At 40.5% G+C, this 20,346-nt stretch overlaps 1 protein-coding gene across 1 annotated transcript in view; it reads left to right on the plus strand.

The window, feature by feature from the left end:
- The window catches only part of LOC139742949 (uncharacterized), a 40,469-nt gene extending 21,233 nt beyond the window's left edge, over positions 1-19,236 (plus strand). The window contains exons 13-32 of the mRNA XM_071653456.1: positions 450-563; positions 1,351-1,492; positions 2,078-2,341; positions 2,850-3,141; positions 3,727-4,084; positions 4,388-4,574; positions 5,239-5,542; positions 6,248-6,312; positions 6,699-6,859; positions 7,799-7,909; positions 9,166-9,307; positions 9,957-10,217; positions 10,599-10,887; positions 11,384-11,634; positions 12,095-12,385; positions 12,886-13,055; positions 13,947-14,128; positions 15,461-15,559; positions 16,399-16,773; positions 17,794-19,236. Coding sequence (XP_071509557.1) covers positions 450-563; positions 1,351-1,492; positions 2,078-2,341; positions 2,850-3,141; positions 3,727-4,084; positions 4,388-4,574; positions 5,239-5,542; positions 6,248-6,312; positions 6,699-6,859; positions 7,799-7,909; positions 9,166-9,307; positions 9,957-10,217; positions 10,599-10,887; positions 11,384-11,634; positions 12,095-12,385; positions 12,886-13,055; positions 13,947-14,128; positions 15,461-15,559; positions 16,399-16,773; positions 17,794-18,047 — 4,312 coding nt within the window. The 3' untranslated portion in view covers positions 18,048-19,236. The remainder of the gene's footprint in view (positions 1-449; positions 564-1,350; positions 1,493-2,077; positions 2,342-2,849; positions 3,142-3,726; positions 4,085-4,387; positions 4,575-5,238; positions 5,543-6,247; positions 6,313-6,698; positions 6,860-7,798; positions 7,910-9,165; positions 9,308-9,956; positions 10,218-10,598; positions 10,888-11,383; positions 11,635-12,094; positions 12,386-12,885; positions 13,056-13,946; positions 14,129-15,460; positions 15,560-16,398; positions 16,774-17,793) is intronic.
- The last annotated feature ends 1,110 nt before the right edge of the window (positions 19,237-20,346 follow it).

A 20,346-nucleotide genomic window follows, 5' to 3' on the forward strand; every position in this document is an offset into this window, starting at 1 on the left:
GAATCTTAAACCACTAAGGAGCCATTGCAAGGCGTCTCCTCTTTTTCTCTTTGACCACTCTATAGAGTGGATTTGACGCAATAAAAGTTTGATGTATATCATTGTAGTAATAATAATTATAGTAATGGTAATGATGATGATGATGATGATAATGATAATAATAATGATAAGGATAATGGTAATAAGCATTATTATTATTGTTATTACCATTGTTATCATTATTATTATTGTTATTATTATCATATTCATTCTTTCAATCTTGTTTGAGCAAAATATCTATGTAAAATGTTTGAAAGCATGTGTAGGAAAGACAAACGTTAGTTGATAAAGAATTCTTGTGAAGGTTATCTGCACATGTCACAGGAACAGATCCATAATCGTTTCCTTGCTTCTTTTGATCATAAATTGTCACCTATAAAGTGATGGCTGCCTGTATTGTTTCTGTCCAGTAACGTTGGAGGCCAGATATACCGCGGTATAGTTCAGAATATTCGCGACGACAGATGGCGGAACGTCTTTGCGACCAGCACGAGTGGACAGGTTCTTGCTATGCTTGCAAGAAGGTAGGTAAATTCCTTCATTCTCTTCTTCTTCTTCTTCCTCTACTCTTCCTCGTCCTCCTTCATCTCCTCCTTCGTTTTCTTCATCGTCGTTTTCTTCTTCTTCCACCTTCGCATCTTGTTTCAATGATGGTGCTTTTCATGGCGATGTTTCCTGAGACTCTGGATTTCTGCAGTGCACCATACCCCAGGTTCATTCGTCGTGTTCTTAATAGACCTAATTGTACCACTCTGGCCGTAATGCCTCTCCCTTTTTTGAAAGAAACCCAAACGCATATAATAAATGTCGAACGAGTGAAAGGAGCAATATTAGAAGAACATGATAAATTCTAGTTCATCAGTGAACGTTTGAGGAAAATCGGACAATCCGTTCAAAACTTGTGATTTTTTAAAGTTTCGGTGCCGTCACCCTTTGGTAAGGGGACGACTACACTTCATGACGTCATTATGGACAACAATTATATTTTTTAAAAATGAGGAGAATTTAACAAAATTTCAATTTCTTTGTATATTCATTATTTGCTGTCCATGACTTCATGAATTGTAGTAGTCTCCTTATCCAGCGATGACAGCACCGAAATCTAATAATTCACTGCGTTTGAATGGATTGTCAGATTTTCCTCCAACTTTGAATTATATGTAGATTTGATACTTTCACTTATTAATCCACAATCGCATTTTGGCTTTGGTTTCCTTTAATGACAACGGACATATGGTCATGTTATGAGACTGTATTACTTTTGAAATAGTACGATGTTTATCCATACGTTTCATTCCTCCTGCACTCTAGGGATCCGACAAAGGATGCTTTCGTGATGCGAGTTCCGAGCGTGAGACCAAACATACCTGTGACCTTTGCCCTGACCTACGACGAACTCTTGAAGCGCGTGCGCGGGCAGTACGAGCAGCGGATCAGCGTGTCACCTCGCCAAGTAAGCAGGTGGCTAGCACGAATGGAGAGATGAATGTGTGGATGGATGGGTGGATGGATGACCTTGTGAACGGATGATTGAAGGGATGACTGGATATAATATGGATGAATAGATGAATGAACGAAGAAGAAATTGGTTGAATGTTGTATATTCACTGATTTTAGAAAACATTTCATGCTTTATCAACGATGAAAAGAACATAAAAGACATTGCTGCTATACCAATATCCATCTTGTAATATGGCTTATTTAAAAAAAAAAAAATCAGCCATAGCACATCTTCGTCCCTCTCCATTGTAAATAATTTCTTTCTTTCAATATCTGTTTTATCTGGGTCCCGTTTCACATAACTTATCATCAGTAACAACTGCCACATTTTCATGACGAATTTGCTCTCAGCCAATCAGATTTTAAAGGGAATTCAGTAGCTTATAACAACAATCGTAAATTGTCATTGACAACAAGTTTTATGAAATGGGGCCCTGGTCTTGTTATTCAAATGTTACGCATTGTGACGTCATTGATCATTACAGAAGAGAGAAACGATGCAGTTGTCTTACTGGTCGAATTCTGTTTCACCTGACAGCTCGTGGATAATTTTGGCATCGATGTCTTAGTGACGGAGCCGCAGCGCGTCGAGGAGATGACGGCATCGTACCAAGGGGACACCTCCCGCGGTCCGCAGACGGTCAACCTCGCCACGGGAATCACGCGGGAGGGTCCCACTCGATCGCGTTTCCAATTCTTTCCCACGGTCTATGACCAGGCCTTCTACTCCCATCGCGGCATCAATGGCGATATCGTCATCAAGTACGACGTCCGACACACACCTGCTGGTAGTCACACACAGGTGGGCAGCAAGAAGCTACACTGACCTCAATGTCTCATCTGGGGGTGTTTCATAAAGCTGTTCCTAAAGTTACGAACGACTTAAGAACGACTGGTGATCAGTTTTGTGCTGCATTATTGAAATTCTGATAAGTATAGCACATCAGAACTGATCACCAGTCGTTCTTAAGTTGTTCGTAACTTTAAGAACAGCTTTAGGAAACACCCACTGGTCACGCTGATCTTTGAAAACCACGAAAAATTTATTTTCTTAGGCTAGATTGAACACAAAGTTATTATCTTATCGTTGTTAGCATCTATAATTTCGATCATGTCGTGTAGTCACACACAGGTGGGCAGCAAGAAGCTACACTGACCTAATGTCTCAACTGGTCACGCTGGTCATTAAAATTCATGAAAAAATGAAATATTTTCCGAAGCTAGAATAAACAGAGAGTTATTATTAATCGTTGTCAGCATCAATAATATGAATCATGTCGATTTTTTTTTAATCTTCCTTTGATCGACAGGTTCAAGGAAACCACTTCGTCCACTTCTTCTCGCCTTCTGAACTCAACGTACTGAACAAGCAGATCGTCTTCGTCATCGACGTCAGCGCATCGATGTACGGCACCAAGCTGAGCCAGACCAAAGAGGCTCTGAAGACGATGCTGGACAACCTCAACCCTAGGGACTACTTCAGCATCATCACCTTCTCGGACGGTGTGAGGTACTGGAGGGCAAACAGCCGTCTGGCCCCTGCCAACGCCCGCTACATCACCGAGGCCAAGGCGTTTATCGACAGCTTGGTAGATGATTCTGGTGAGTCCTTCCTCGTGATTCGTTCTTCTTTTTACGTTTCTGGTCGTGTTTATCAATTCATCTCGAACTTCAAACAATTATCTGTCATCGATTCCTAAGTTTGAAAACCCAAAACAGTGACGTACTCTGATACATTTCTTTATCCGTCTATGTGCCTACTGTCCATCTGAATATTTAGCTCAAATATTCATCATTAGTTTTGCGCATATTTTTAAACTCGCTAAAAATAAAACAAATACAAAAATCACGATTTGTCAGTCATGTTTGATAGACGAGGTTGTTCTAAGTTTCTCGTTCCTGGCACATCGGATGTGATGTAGAACAAGTGAACTCGTTTATCAGAACAAGGAGAAACGTGTGAGCTTTTAGAACATCCTGTCATCTCTCGAAATTTCCTATTTAAACGAAGTAAATCGTTGTGTTCCTACTTGGATCCTAAGTGCCTGATGATGTCTTTATCGTATCCTTCATTACATATCAACTGCAGCTTACCATCTTGGTATCTCGCTATATGTACTGTAGTATTCAGCATACTTAGATAGCTGATGATCACAACTCAATCATTTTTTTTTCACTTGAATCAAGAAACTAACTTGAACGAGGCTATTCTGAAGGCTGACGAGCTATTGGACAGCGAGGCTGTATACAACCGGCCGGGTGACGAGTACCTGAGCATGATCGTTCTCCTCACCGACGGTATCCCGTCCGTGGGCGTCACTGACCCGCAGGAAATACTCGACAACGCCCGCGAAGCCATCGACGGCGATCACTCGCTCTACACCCTGGGCTTCGGGCGCCTAGCCGATTTCGATCTCCTGGTCAAACTTGCCTTCGAGAACGACGGCATCGCCCGGATGATTTACGAGGACGCCAGCGCCGCCGATCAGCTGCGCGACTTCTACTACGAGCTCTATCGTCCACTTCTTTTCGACGTCACTATGAAGTAATATTCTTGATTCTAATGTTCAATTGTTTGGGAATTGGTTTTGGTCCGTTTTAATGTCTAGATCGCGAAACTTTTAAGGGTTTTTTTCCTTATAAAAAGGTTGTATTGTAGGTTTAACCCCGGCGGGAGTATTATACCCAGAAAATCTCATCAAATTCCGTCCATAACTTTTCAAGCAATATTGCTGACAGAAAAAAAAATAAACAAACAAACAGACAATCAAACGTCTGCCAAAACAAATCCTCTTTGGCGGCTGTAAAACCCCATCATCTTTCGTGCTTTCTTTACCCTACTTCCCAGATACCCCGGTGACGTGGCCAATCCAGAGAGTCTCACAGACCGGCGATTCCCAGTCTACTTCGACGGTTCCGAGCTCGTGGTGGCAGGTCGGCTGTACGACAACCCGTCGTCGAGCAACCTGCGAGGTGTGGTCGATCTGACTTCTACGGAAGGCCCTGGACAAAAGCGCTGGAATACAGACATCAGGGTATGTAACTCCACCTGATATATCGCAGTGTATGCAAGAGGCAGTTTCTTGTTAAAGGGGCATTCCGGACGATTTTCATAATTTCACATCATGTAGTACATAAATCAACAGCTCCATGTATAGATCCATGGAATTTATTGTGGTCCTTGAGCAGAGAAACCAACTGAAAATCTTAAACAAATTAACTGAACAGTGATGATGACATCAGAGCCTCATATATTTCAGAAATGTAGCAGTGTAATTCCATTACAATACCGCTTGCTCGACAAGTTCACCTGTGAAAAATCCATGCATACCTTCTTCTTTTATTCTGCTTCCTTGAGCCCCAACTCATGTATTCTTAAGGTGAGGCTGTCGTGTCATCCTCCTTGTTCATTGCAATTCATATAAATTTTGAAAACATTCCCATTACTTATCCCAATCACAATAAATTCTGAAACTCTGTACTCAGTTTGACTAATTTATAGTTGTTCAAATGTAAAAGTCTGAAAATCATCCGGAGGTCCCCTTTAACCGAAATAATGAACACTCTCAGGATATTCGTTCTTGGTTTCGTGTTTTGTTTCGTTGTTGTTGTTTTTTTAAGAATTATTATTGACGGAGTGGTTTAAAAATGTACCCTTTTCTCTTTTTTGATGTTATTTTGATGCCCATGTCATGTCAGAGGACGTCACCAGAACTCAGCTATGGGCGCACTGTGCCTAACGTGGTCCAGCGAATCTGGGTCCTGAAGCGATTGGAAGACCTGATCCGGCAGTACGGCAAGAGCACGGACCACAGCCAGCGCAGCGCCATTGCCGACCGCATTATAACGCTGGCCCGACAGCACAATCTTGTCACGCCGCTCACCCCAATGACGCTGTCGGACCCGCGGACCGGGGAACCTCTTGACGGCACGAGTGGCCGGTTTCCGCTTCCGGGTTACAGCATGGCGAACAGCCCCCGTGATCTCCTGAAGGACGCTATCAGTAAGAATGACCCATGATTCTTTGCCAGAAATCACGTGATATTCTGCATGTTCTAGTGACAAATTGGTAAAGGATCTTTTTCCAGCATTTAACAGTATATACCATGAAGGAAATTTAATTTGTCACTGCTTGCACAAAATTTATTCTAATTGGCAAAGTAAATCAATATGCCGAAATGCGTTTTGTGTAAGTCGTAAGAGGACGTTTCAGGGTGAAATGAATGGCTTGCTTTTCAAGTGCATACAACGTAACATTGTCTTGTTGAAAGGCATTTGGTTACACCAATGAGTGAAGAAGTATTGGTTTTAACGTTGCTGGTTTACACCGCTTCATTAACCTCCTTATTTGGGAATAGCCTGTTCGGGGTACTGCAGTCATTGTTCTGCTTAAGAAATCACCTTGCAATAAATTTGACTTCCGAGAAAGCAACAACAGAATTGGCGACAGCTAGGTTTATTGGTAATTTTCAAGTCTGTAGCAATTTATTGTACATTACAGTGTATGACTCCTCTTTGAAATATGGGGGGGGGGCATGGGCAAAGGAGCACGTAACTTTCTATTGAGAATACTCGTACTCATTGTGTAGATTATCATCGCTTCTTGTAGCTTCCTGGCTGATTACTATCTAACCTTTTCTCGACAACCTATACACAATCATCAAACTCAATCAATTTCAAACATATCTTGTTTACAATCATCACCTAGATTCTAATGGGCCAACCCAACCTCCTGTGAAGATCCAAGACGCACCTCTCGCTATGGAAAATGATGTAAGTGCATGTGGGATACTCTTAAGAAGCATATGCTTATGCTTTGAAATCAAATTTTGACGAAAAATGTTTCCCAGCTAAGGACTACCTTTTAACGAGGTAAAACACACACAAATCAGAGATATTTTAGTGAGAGTTGAAGGGTTGAGGTTTTGAGCCTGCGACGCGAACGCTGAGGCGACGCTATTTAGGCAAAAAATAAAAATAAAAAGTGGTGATCTGCACATGCGCAAGACAGTTGTTTCCATTGTCCAACCCGGGAGGCTGCGAGGCAGACGACCAATGTATAGACGACCAATGTATTTTTGGAGTAAGTGATACAGTGGTGCCAGGGATAACATTATTAATCATGTCATGTCGTGCTTCCCGGCTTCATGCCGTTGTAGGTCAACGTGAACATGGTTCGATTCGACGTCTCGTCCGTGATCGTACTGCGCTACGCCGTGACCACCATCCAGGTCGAAATGCAGAACGAGGGTTCAAGCCCGGGCCAGGCCGTCTTCAAGCAAAAGATTCCCGAGGACGCCTTCATCTCCAATCTGACCATGTAAGTCGCAAAACAACTACAAAAATCATTACCGATTGTCTCTACAAATAGGATTTTGTAGCGACTCTTTTCGAATCACACACTTCATGACATTGTTATCGATGCTCAGGAAAATAAATTTGTGACTGCATGATTTTTGTCATGTCTGTATGGATTATTTTTCACTAGAGCCACAGAATAAAAAAAGAATGACAGCGTATAAACACGAATCTGTTACGTATACATATTAAAACAAGTTGGGTCGTGTTGCATAAAAACTTCACTAGCGTTTAGATATGAATCAAAATGACACATAAAGTGGTGTTTGATTTGTTTGTTCTTTTTTTCATTATTGTTTGATATCTTTGACTTATGCTTAGTCTAAAATTTAATGAAACAGGACCCTGCTGGACGTAGAGTTCTTTCAGATGGTGTCAAAGTAAATTCGGTGTCATGTCTCGGTCCTTTCTTTCATCAAAGTTTTTTTTTTTTGTTGATGCATGTTCATATCGTATTCTCTGTCACCGAAAACACGGAAGATAGTGAATAAGTTGACATGTCCATCTCACAAAGACATGAGAAAAACTATCACACAAGACACATTGTACGGTATATGAACAAGTGCCTAGGATACACTATCGATACATCGATACCAATCAACGCTGTGCCAGATACCGTAAAAGAGTTAGTTCGTCTTTGCTGTTCTTAACATTTCTTGTAATGACATTATAAACTCTTTCAAATTCTGACAAATTTGTCAGTTGTCTTCTTTTTTTCATAGGACCCTGACAATACATTAAATCTTGGACTTATCCTTACCTTGCCATTGCACTTACTGTAAAATCTTTTTTTTTTAAATCTTGAAGACAACAATTATTCAGCTTTGAATGATTAGCAGATTAGTATGTCATTAATTTTCTGTCTCCGAAGTTTTTTGTGGGTTTTTGTTTTACCTCGTAGAATTGTAAATGGACGTGAGTACAGCAGCGAAGTAACGAACCCGCAGGACACGGCAGGGCTGGGTTTGGGGAACCTCGAAATCGGAAGAAGCGGAGGCATTCTCTCTCCACTGTAAGTTTTGTGTCACAATACACAAGATGTATATCAGCCACATGATTTCGGAACGATAAAGCGATGGACTCCGTACGATATTGCGCCTTGGAAATGGATACCCATTTTGCATTTGATAGCTCTTTCTGTATCAAGTTACGCCTATAACTTGTATGTGTATGGTGAGATTTGAAATCTCGTCTAATCCCTTTACATGAGTCCCTTCTGGACAGTCTTGCATTTCAATCCTTTCTGTAAAACTCTGAAGGGACTTTTATCCAATGAGCATGTTCATAACTTTCACTGTACGATATTCCACAAGCACGATATAGGATGACTGTTCTTCATATATATGAAGTCATATATATATCCTATTAGATTCATTTTATGCCTCAATGCGAATTAACTTACGGCAGAGAATGCCCAGAGATTATGCAAAACAGAAGAATCGTGGTATCGTTATGTTCAGTTCAGTTCAGTTCAGTTTTTATTTCTGCATTTCAAAATCAATACAAATCAACAAATCAACAAAATACTTACATAGTCATTTACACAGATAATATTCGTAACGTTTGGATCTTACATACATTTTCTTTTTTTTTCAAGAACGAATATCATATATGAAAGGAAGCAATACGAAATGATAAAAATGAAATGCAGGGGACCATCATCATAAGCTAAGCTTGACGAGGAAGATGGCCCCAGGTAAAGAGATACATAAAGAAAATCTTGCCACTCACTGAGTGGGGGGTAATTGTGCAAAGGGCACAACGAAGAGATACATAAAGAAAATCTTGCCACTCACTGAGTGGGAAGTAATTGTGCGAAGGAAGTGCGGTGCAGTGCGGTGTGCATTGTGTTGGGATGAATCTTGGTTTGTACGTTGAGTGTTATTTTGTGTATCAGTGTGATGAGGTAAGGAGCAATTCTTGAAAGAGAAAAATTTTAGTGTTTAGTGCTTTGACCTATATTCTGATTCTGTCTCGAGTTTTGCCAGATTTTTTTTTAACCAGCTATTTTAATGGCTGACGAAATAAAAAAAAAAATATGTTCATTCCTCAAGGTTGCTTCCAATGCTATCACCAATAGCAATATGATTTTGCTGTTTTCTAGCAATGATTGCCAATACATCACTGTTGGTTTTTGCAAAGAAAGAAAGTAATACAATAGGAGCAAGTTCCATGATCTTGTCCAGCAGTCAAGCTGTCTAGAGAACCGTATTTTTCATTACTGTTTTTGTTTTAATTTTTGTTTTGGTTCTTTTTGTGTATACCAAGGGGAGATCTTGAGAACAATCTTTTGGTGTTATCAGTACCTGTGGAGCCGATGGAGAGGGCGTACTTCAGGCTAACTTACGAAATGCTGCTGCCGAGGCGATTGGGACTTTACGAGCAGAAGATTGGCGTCTTCCCTGAACAGGTATCAAGATGCTATTCCCAAGATATGTCATCTCGTAGTGATATATGTATCTTTACCCTATACCCCTCTTCACATCCAAATATTTTCAATTTATCAGTTTATGGTGATATTCGCAGTTGACTTGGCACGTTTTCGAGAACCAACAGCATAGAGACAGAAGACAATCGGGTAACGTATTGAACCTTTGCCTACACATGGTGGCTGAACCGACTGAAACTTTCGTATGGCTTAATTCATTTATACATATTTTGTCTGTTTTGAGCTGACATGTATTCTTTTGAATGTTGCTATGCTTCGTTTTCATGAAGTGTTTTTAAAGTCGCTTGGTTATCTCTTGATATTCATTTTCAGCTACACAAACATTTCCTATAGGCAATTTTAATGGAGTGAGAGGAATATTACTGCACATTGTCATGTATTTCATGCTGTCTGAATTTTTGTCTTATTTAATAATCTAAAGTCATTTTCATTCGTGATATCCCCTAGAAAAGACTACAAACTAATCTGATAGCTTTATATTCACCATACACATACAAGAAATTGCTGAACAGATTTTGAGGAAAAGTCATATGCGATGTAACAAGACACTTCGTGAGAGTTCCAGATTAATCGTGGTTATTATGTAAGTTTCTTTGGCTGTGTTAATCAGGTTGTCGAAGTAATGAATCTGCGTACGATCGTGATCGAGCCGCAGGGCATCGCCCACCTCGAACCTTTCTTGCTCGATCAGTCCGACCCGACGAGTCCCATCCGACTCGATCGCAACATTCTGCGACGCAATACCGGCCGATGGGAGGTAGGGTATTCCCCTCGGAGTCGCGAGCAGATGGGCGTGTCCCCTACTGGCATCATGGCCGACTACGTAGTCCGCTACGACGTAGTGCATGGTAACAACGCTGGATATATTGAAGTGAGTCGGGATTCTTTTTTTAATACTTTAAATAGAAGCTCACTGGTGAGCCTCTGCAGCGTTTGCACTGGACTTAGAGGGTTATTTTATTATAGTTGCTCCAACGTCGTGGGACACCATTCTTACTCCTGTGGTGGACCAAGGGGACTTATGAAATAATCATACGCAGTACTGTGGTCTTAATAACAGAAAATGGATAGAGAGTGGTGAAAACGTATAAAACTGACAAGGAACGAGCAAGAGATTTTGATGAGCATAAAAATAAGATAATTTTTGATACTTTTGATTGACTGCCAAAGCCCTGAGTTTTTCAACTGTTGATGATAATACAAGTGTAATGATATTCGTTCATTTCCCACAAACATTAAAATAATCATCTAGGTGCTGAACGACCACTTCGTCCAGTTCTTCTCCCCGTCCGGCCTCTCCGTCCTCCGCAAGAATATAGTCTTCGTCATCGACCTCAGCGGCTCGATGGCCGGCACGAAGCTGGCCCAGGTGAAGGACGCCCTCTCGACGATCTTGGACGACATGTCGGAGACGGACAAGTTCAACATCCTGCCCTTCTCCGACGACGTCCACTACCTGGACAGCGAGGGCATGCTGTACTCGACCAGAGACAATGTTCGCAGAGCCAAACGCTTCGTCCGTAACCTACAGGAAATGGACAGTGAGTCTGTTAGCCACGTCATTGTTCGCTATAAGCTGAAAGAGACCTCATCAGCAATATTGCGCTTTCGTAACAATACGTTTTTCTTTTTTTTAATAGTACTCATAGAAGTGGCAGAAATCTTCATTGCATGCCCCCTCCCCCACCCCCACAAAAAGAACCTTGACCAAGTATTTTACCATAGGAAATGGAAGATAATTTGAACGATGCCTCCAACATTGTATATGGATTGCTCTCAGCATTAATTTCATGAGAGTGGTGTAATGCCCCCTCATGAGATCAAAGCTTACGATTATCAATTGAAATTGATGAAAATTGCCGTTTTGGACATAAGTTTAGGCCTAGATATGCCTCTTAATTTCATCATAGCTACCTTGCAATGCTTCAAAGTGCTGCTGATTTTGAAGCCAAAGATGTTTTGAAATGTAGATATGCTGAAAAAAAAGCACCGGTACAGTTTTCGGGTTGTCACTTGTGTACTCCATCCATCCACCAGACACTAACCTCCACAAGGCCATCATCTCCGGGGTGAGAATGCTGCGAGCCGAGAGCGAGACGCACGCCCCCGACGAGGAGATCGTCTCTATGCTCATCGTCCTCACCGACGGCAACCCCAACCACGGGGAGACCGACAAGGCCATTATCGAGAGGAACGTCCACGAGGCCATCGGCGGCGACTTCTCTCTCTTCTGCCTCGGCTTCGGGGCCGACGTGGACTTCCCTTTCCTGACGCGTCTGGCGCTACAGGTTTGTGAAAGTCACAATTCTATGAGGTGACCCACTGTTGTTGTAAGGCAAGTCTGTAGCGCAGGAGGGACTGGTACTCCACGCCTTTACCGCACATCAAACATGTTCCTATTTCACAGAATGTGTAGTAGTTGAAGAGTCACACCGTCGACAAGGTTTAATCATCGGTACTGTCCTATTGACAGCTGATTGACACATTCTTGGCTATGTTTGTACGTTTTGTGCCGCTTTGACGTTTTGTAATTTTGTTACCTTTTGTGTCATGTTTGATGTATGTTCTACGAGAGCTGGCGCATGATTGTTCTTCCAATATAAGAATGAAAAGTATGCAAAGTCAACTTTGGTGGATTCGCATCGCTCGGATTCTACTCATATACGGCGATACGATAATCGGAAATGTACTAATTCCCTGCGAAATTAAATATTATAACCGTGATCCGTAATTTTTTTCTTTCTATAGAACCATGGAGTCGCTCGTCGCATTCCAGAGCGTGCGGACGCGAGGGAGCTACTTGAAAACTTTTACCTCGAGGTGGCCACGCCCCTTCTGCATGACGTGGAATTCCGGTATTCGCGCGGCGTCATGCCAAATACTCTCAGTGAGCGCGCATTTCCAAACTACTTTAACGGCTCTGAGTTGCTTGTAGTGGGACGACTGAACCCGGACCTCCCGTACAACACCCTCAACTCCTACGTGTACGCGCGGACGGCTTCCGATGACGTTACCTTAAGAAGTCGGGGTAATATACATGTAAGTTTAAGATTCTTAAATTTGTGCATTTTGAAGACTCTCAGATCGTTTTATTTGAGATAATTGCCGATTTTGACACTTTATTACTGTAATAGTTTAACAGCGACATTAATGTACAATAATAAACCGGAATAACTTGAAATATCTCGTGAGAGTTCGTAAAAATTCGTGATGTCAAGACTTACAGCAACAAGCTTTTGACTCTTACAACATGACTATGCATGAATGCTACAGTTTTATACCTCTCGCCCTTATATTCTATTGCTTCGTTTATGTGCGTTAAAATTGTACTCGTGAATAAGGCTTAAAAGCAACTATATCCTTTCGCTTGTAGGTCCAACATGCCAGTCTGATTAAAAACCAACGACAAAGCAGTGACGTAGTGATGCTCATGTGACTGTAAATTAGACTGTCTTGTTGCAAATTGTTCACAAATAAACAGTGAAGAGTAAACTTGCAAAAGTTGCAAAGTGATTTACAATGCATGCTTCTCCTGCCAGATCCCATCGCGGTTTTTGCTGGACGATGACGTTCCTGATGACGTCATCAAGCGCATATGGGCCTACCACATAATCCAGACTCTCCGCCGACAGAGGGCACTCAGCGAAGACACGCCCGAATACAGCATGGTCGGTGAAGGAGAGATCCGGGACAAATCGGTCCAGCACAGGTATGGGTGACGAGCGATCACGGATCACTTCCGGATCATATCCGAATGTATCCGAGCACTTCTTTGTGTGCAGAACAGAAACCGCTAGGGTGCATTATGTTGTAAACTGATGTGAAGCAGTAATTCTTAGAAAGATATGAAATGCTTGATAATAGATGTGCATAACATACATCTCTGTAGTGCCCATTTGACGTAATTGTCATACTGGTTTCAATCATATAAATGCTGTTGGATACACTAATTGGCCAAGGACTGCTACACGAGTTCCTCGGTCCACAATCGTTTTGCGCATTTTTACTGGGAATCTAAGGAAATGGTATCAGATATAATACTACATTGTACCAGATTGTATTAGAATTAGAAATGACATCCTGGATGGATATATCTCCAGACACTAAAATGAGTCATACGCAACTGTTTCCAATGCACATTGTATTGTTTAGCATATTATGACCTATGAGAAATTGGATTGCGTCTTCTCTCAAAAAACACATGAAAAGTCACGCACTGACTGTATGACAAGCTCCCTTTTGATAAAGCCGTTTTTGAGGTTCTATGACAATTGCTCCTGCAACAATTGATCCCATGAAATATCTGCACGCTAAGCCAAACATAAATTCTACCCACAAATATAACCCTAACACTAATCCAAATCCTCACATCAAACTAAACCTAAAACCCTATCACAACTCTAACCCTAACCCTAAGTCTTTTTTTTTTTGGGGGGGGGAATAAGACCTAAGCAATATTGTCGAATACTGTGAGAATACGATTTATACAAAAGTAGTGCACTGCGTAAAAATAATAATGATAATAATAAAAACAAATGTATATGACTACTAAAATTGCTGTCAAAAAGATAAATAAAATTCGCCAATTGTCAATTGATAGATTCTTCAACCCCTACACCGCACTGGTCTTTCGGCGAAACGGAGGCCACTCCAGCGAAGTCAATCCCTTTGCCCTACGACTCATAAACTCTCCGCTACCCCGCACCGCCCGACAGTCTCTAGCGAGAAACCTGACGGTCGTCTCACCGCCTCCTGCCCCGGTCCCCAGCCCACTACCTGCAGGTATAAGAGGCGCAGAATTTGTTCGCTTCGTTGGGTTTGATGCCCTAAATGTTTTTTCTTAATATTGTTGAGGTGTTTTGTCTATTTCACTGAGTTGGTCTTGCGTGATTTCGTTGAGGGACTAGCACAAGCTCGTTTCAGAGGGCTTAGGTTTTCACTAAATAATCTGTTTTCTTTGATTTTACTGTACTTCATTGAATTTTGCATGGAAATAAATTCACCTTCGCTTTCGTCATATAATTGTAATACCGTATTTAGTTTGTCCAAAGGCGAAAGAAGATTTACCGACCCATCGTCACTCGTTGACTTTCATCGAAAACAATTAAACAAATCAGAAATTGACATTACATTTTATTTTTATCATAAATTCAAAGTTCAGGTATAAGGAGACACAGTTTTTTTTTCCTTCAGTCTTCTTGGGTTATTATCCAGTATCATTACATTGGACACATAAGACGGGTTGCATAATTTTATGGTCATTCACATTTTTAGTTCTTCAGTACACATCTATCACTGTATCAGAGAATTCAAACAATGAATGGGGACTTAAGGAAGACGCGTCTTCGAGGCTCACGTAGACCGGATAATTATGAAATTATTAACTGTCCCCAAATACCTTTGTCTGTCTAGTAGTAGGCTACACGTATGTTTCAATATTTTATTGATGTGACCGACCAAAGTTTGCATTAACACTAGAATTTATTGCACATTTATTTTCTGTACAATTTATAATCCATTTGAATCGGTTGTAGATGGAAAAGAAATAAGATAATTTTATAATTAATTAAAGAACGAATGAATGAATGTATTTTGATTTCCTCTTATTGCTTTGTAAACTCAATCTATCGATTTTGAAAACAGAAAGATTGGATCTGTCTCGAGTTAATGCAGTCTTTACCAGTTGCACTCCAATCATTCTAAGATGAAGTGCGTAGAATATGAACGACTACCATCAATCCTCGAAACTACATTAGATAAAAGTAGAATTTCTACAAAATGCACAACTTTTTCCTCTTTTGTGTCCTAGTTTTGTTGTTTTTACTCTTCTTCGTTCTCCATTTGTTGTTCATGAATTTTATATTTTCAAGCACAAATGGTTTCGTTTGAATAACCTAAAACAAATGATATGAAATGCAAAAGAGGATTTTTTTTTAGGGGTGTAAAAAAGAAACTTGTCAGACAGTGAAGCAAATATTTCCTTCCAATGATCATGAAAAGACTCTATTGATTTTGATTAACGTTGTAAAAATCAAGACGATTGCTTTACCGTGACATGTCACAATCATAATCAGTGACGTCAATTACTCGTTATATCCATATTTCGTTATAAAGGATTCAACATCGCCGTGCCGCGAGTGGAGGTGACCGTGTGTCTCGATGAAGACCCGCAGATCGATGACGTCATCAGGCTCTTGGAAGACCGTCTGAAAGGTAGATACCATGGAGTTGTAGATTTTCGCGACGAGGATGTTTAGAGGGGAAAACATCGCTTATCAGAATCGATCTATCTACATAACATGTATCTCGCATCGTCTGAGTTTTCTTTATGCGTTCTGGGCTATTTTTGTCTCCACTCAATTCACGACGCAGGAAGCTATTTGATGCACTGATCATAATGGGGGCGCCGTTTTACTTTTTATAGGTTGCGTCTTCGCGTGATCTAAAGCTACTTTCAAACACGACGCGGGGAGAGAGGAAAGCGGCCGACGCGTTCCGCGTCGCAAATCTAAAGCTCCCTAATGTCATTGAGGCCATTGAGCGATAGTTCCATGTTGAGAGAGTGCTTGTGGAGGTATGCGTCGTTTTTTATTTGGCATTCGACCTGTGTATCCATGTGTTGAAGATACCAATGGATTATTGGTGATGCTACGAACAGTCAAACACTCTCCATCCAACCAGTGCGTTGCCTAGTGCATGCCACGACCACACGGCGACGGCTAGGAATAACGGCGACTCTTCGGAATAATTTCCGGGACAACCATATGAAATGGAATCCCAGTACCATAAGAATATATAAAAAGACATGATATTCTATAAATCTAATGATATCTTTTTATTATTGTTTTTACTGATGATAATATAATTGCCTGTTATTCTACTGACAACACGAATGTTATCCATGACCAGGTATGAAGCACACACACACACGAAACGGTATAATAGTAAAGGGTTGAAAGCTGTAAAGATGAGCTGTTATACGATCCCCTGTGAATTTATTTGTTTAGATATTCAGCTTGTCATTGTATCAGTGCGTCATTTTGTGATCACAGGCATATACGTGAACGGAAGAATAACGGGAGAGTCCGGTCAATTCGGGCATGGACTCGACCGCACATTCATCGGCGAGATCGTAGTCCTGCTCAACCGTCCTCAGCGCACGCAACACCGCCTCCAGTTCAACCCCATCGGCATCGACGTGGACTCCGTACGCCAGCTGCGTTGGGGGATACCGGCCACGTACAGCTTCGGAGCTAACAGGCTGGAGAACACTGGACGCTCGGTTGCGGTGACGCTGGCAGACGGGACGTCGTTCGAGGTGGTGAACGAAAGGCTGGCGGCGACTTCTGACGGAAGTCGACCTCACGCCTTCAAGTTCAATGTTCTCGATAACAGGGGCTTGTCTTCTGCCGTCGACGGAATTATTGGTAAAAACTTGTTCTTGCAACCATCAATGCTTCTATTATTTTGACATTGCCTTGTGTCTTCATCTTGATCTCGTTTTTTCTTTTTGAAACTGAACATAATCCATGGATGCTACATACTCCCACTAATAACAAAGTCGGCTGTGCCAACAACGGAAACATATACATTTCCAAACTATCATAATAGTAATCCATATAATTTTTTCATGAAGACAAGAGAGGGCCAACACTGCTCACCATTCATTTCTGTTTATGCCATCAACAAACCTTCGCTTTTTTGTTGAAACGGCCTTTATACCCTCTTAAGCTTGGCGCGGATCAACCGGAAGAGTTTAATTCCCATTTAAACATTTCTGCACGTACATTGTAGGAAAGTTCAATGCCTTTGTAACACCTAAGCACTGGAAGCATAAAAATGAATACATTTGAAATCGGCACGTTTCCGTATTGTTATAAAATTGCAAATGCAACTTTTATAAGAAACGTAGAAACGCTGACCTGCACACCTGGATAAACACCCTTTGATACACATTTATTGACTACTGCCCATAAATATCTTTGTTGCATCATGTGGCAGGTCTCTCTCCCACCCCCCAACTCCATAAATGGTGTTCTGACAAAACCCAAAAGTGTAAAAGTGTGTCGTGTGTAGATGATGAGCCACTACAAATAATGAGGGAGAACGTCTGATAAAGTTTCGACAAATAGATAATGATGATGACGATGATGATGACGACGACGACAATGCTGCTGCTGCTGCTGATAATGATATGAATAATAATTATAAAAACAACAAAGATGATACTAATAACATTAAAATTAAAGTAGGGGTAAAAGAATTAACAATTCCGTCAATTCATTATTGTCACAAGTAGTCAGTCAAAGCTCCTTGGTTATGAGGTGTACATTACTGTTCAGTATGACTAAATCCAAATTCATTTCTTCAAATAAGTAATGAGTAAATTACAAATGAATCTGCTAATCAGGTTTAAACATTTTCTCCTCTTATTTAAATCGTTGAAGGTCGTTTCCAGCACACGAGCATCGTTCTTGAGCAGCCGAGTTCGCAGCTCTCGGCTACCGCTGGAAGTGGCGCCCAGGGCTGCAACCAGCCGGTCACCCGCAGTCAGGCAGTGACTGTCACGCTGACCTGGCGTCGTAACGGCTCCGCTGACGCCAATAATGTTTGCGACCAACTCGATGATGAACTCCTCAGCAACAATTTGAATCTACAGTACCACGACTTCAGAAGGTCAAGTCTTTTCACTACAGTCTGAAAGCAATTATTTTGACGAACAGAAACCAGCGGACAGAACAAAACAAAACAAAACATTACTACTGCTTTGCCGTGGTAACCATGACGGTTTCGTTGTTCATTATACGATTTCTGAAATGAAGAGAAACACTCTCCTGTACAGTGTGAAAGCAGAAAGTACGTTTTCTGCCTATATTTGTACACCAAAAGTAAGCACTTGTCATAGTGATAGGCTAAGCGTAGAAATGTTCCTTTTAAAAAATTGAAGTAAGTTGCTACAGTAGTAACACAAATGCAGTTTTGGTTGGCATTTTCTCAAGTGTTCAGTTGGCCGTTAACATGTTCAGTGTATGTACTGTATTTGCAATGTTGTATTCATATCGTGACAAAATATCGAACATTTTACATGAGGAAGATTCTTCTCGAGAATCATATCAATTGATATGCATCAAAAGTGCCGACACTGATAAGGAGGAGGGAAATGCATCACCTGTAGCAAATTAGAATGAAAGAGATAAAAATACTTTCAGAGTGAGCGTATCATTATAATCACATTAGGAGTCTAAGCCTAGCGGTGGAAGTAGAATCCTCACAACGCATCAAAGTGTTTGTGTCTAGGTCAGATGGAAAAGTGGGAAAAATCTTTGAACTCTATCTATAAATGTTTTTTTTTCTTTGCTTAAAAAACAGCGATTGAATGAAAAAGAAAAGTAGAGCCGTTTTCTCAACTACAAATACGATAGTTAGGTAAGAACCATATAGATCACCAACAGGGAGAACATCACAACCTATATATACGATAACTTATAGTAAGAATATGTATGCCTCCAGAAATTAGGGTAAATTGTTTGTTTATTTGTTTGTTGTTTTTGTTTAACATTTTTACATGTCTGTCTAGTTAGGGTTCATAATAGTTTTGTTTTACGTGAATGAGAAATGGATGTTGATATCATAAAATGTTTCAAACAGACTGAACAAATTTGCTTGTACAAATTATAGATTAACATTTCTTTGTGCAGCGCGTGAATTTTGCAATAGTTTTTGATGTCAGATAGTTTTATTCTTAAAGAGGCACATAGACATGATAGACTAAATTTAATGTTTATATAGAATATTCTATCACAAATCTTGTATCTGTCGTTCCCGTAATTAAGACATGAAGTCATGATATATTTTGATATCAGTCTGTGTTTGTAGCAATAAAGAGTCATGAGGTGGAAAGAAAGATGCCGAGACCATCTTTATATATATATATATATATATATATATATATATATATATATATATTCGTCTTACTTTACCTCTTACTGTGTAACTGCATCAAATGAGAATGGTCATGTGTTACTAGTAAGTTAGTGAAAGCTTGGAAGATGAGTTCACTGATTGATGTGTTTTGATGAGTATTCACACCTACCCTTTTATGGTGGATACACAAAATTGCATACACAATGCACATGCATACTCACATACATATTATGCAGTCATTCTCACAAACGCACACACGTCCACATTAATTCATACGTACGTACGCACTCAAGCACACAGATCCACATTCGCATACACACAGGGCCTCAAGCAAATACAATTAATTACCTTCATATCTTAGTAGTTGGTAACTATCAAGACAGGTGCAATCATGAATTCATAATACGATGATAGAATATTCATCAGAAAATAAGACCAAGGCTTTTATTTATCTCGTTGTGTTGAAATTTTATGCATTGATTGCATCGTTTATTTGGTTAAGAAATTAAAAAGAAATTTGAACGTGTGAATTGATGAAATTGCAGTGAATTACCCTGAACAAATATGAATTGAGTCAACTACGATTGAAGAGAACATTTTTTTCCACTATCTTCAAATCATGCCTGCCCTAAGGTAAGAAGGCCCAGTAGGATCAAGGTGAGCTCATTTCAAATACAATATTGTGCTGACTTACCTAATTTACCCACCAACTGAGTAACATACAGCGAGCGGCGAAATCACATGATATCATACTTTTAACGCCTTTTCTCAAATTCAGTCACCAGCATACCTTATCGACATTTTCCAAAGTTATGAGATTAGATTTTTGCGTACGAAAATGAGGACCTACTAGATCAACATAAATCAAAAGGCTTTTTGAAACGGATCAATCTCGGTCTACTTTCAAAAACAAAGGGGCCAGTGTTTGAAAACATGCCGAACAAGTTGCCGAAGGAAATGCTTAGAAGAGAATAAAAATCACTTTAACTCGAACTACTCTTGCACCCGTGCAAACTTTTGTGTGATAAAATGGAGTATGTCGAAAATAGTCTTGTAAGCGGCTGACATATCTTCCC

The sequence above is a fragment of the Diadema antillarum genome, unplaced genomic scaffold (genome assembly GCF_040938485.1).
Source record: "Diadema antillarum isolate AM-2024a unplaced genomic scaffold, OU_Dant_1.0 seq00001039_RagTag, whole genome shotgun sequence".
In the NCBI taxonomy this organism is placed as follows: domain Eukaryota; kingdom Metazoa; phylum Echinodermata; class Echinoidea; order Diadematoida; family Diadematidae; genus Diadema; species Diadema antillarum.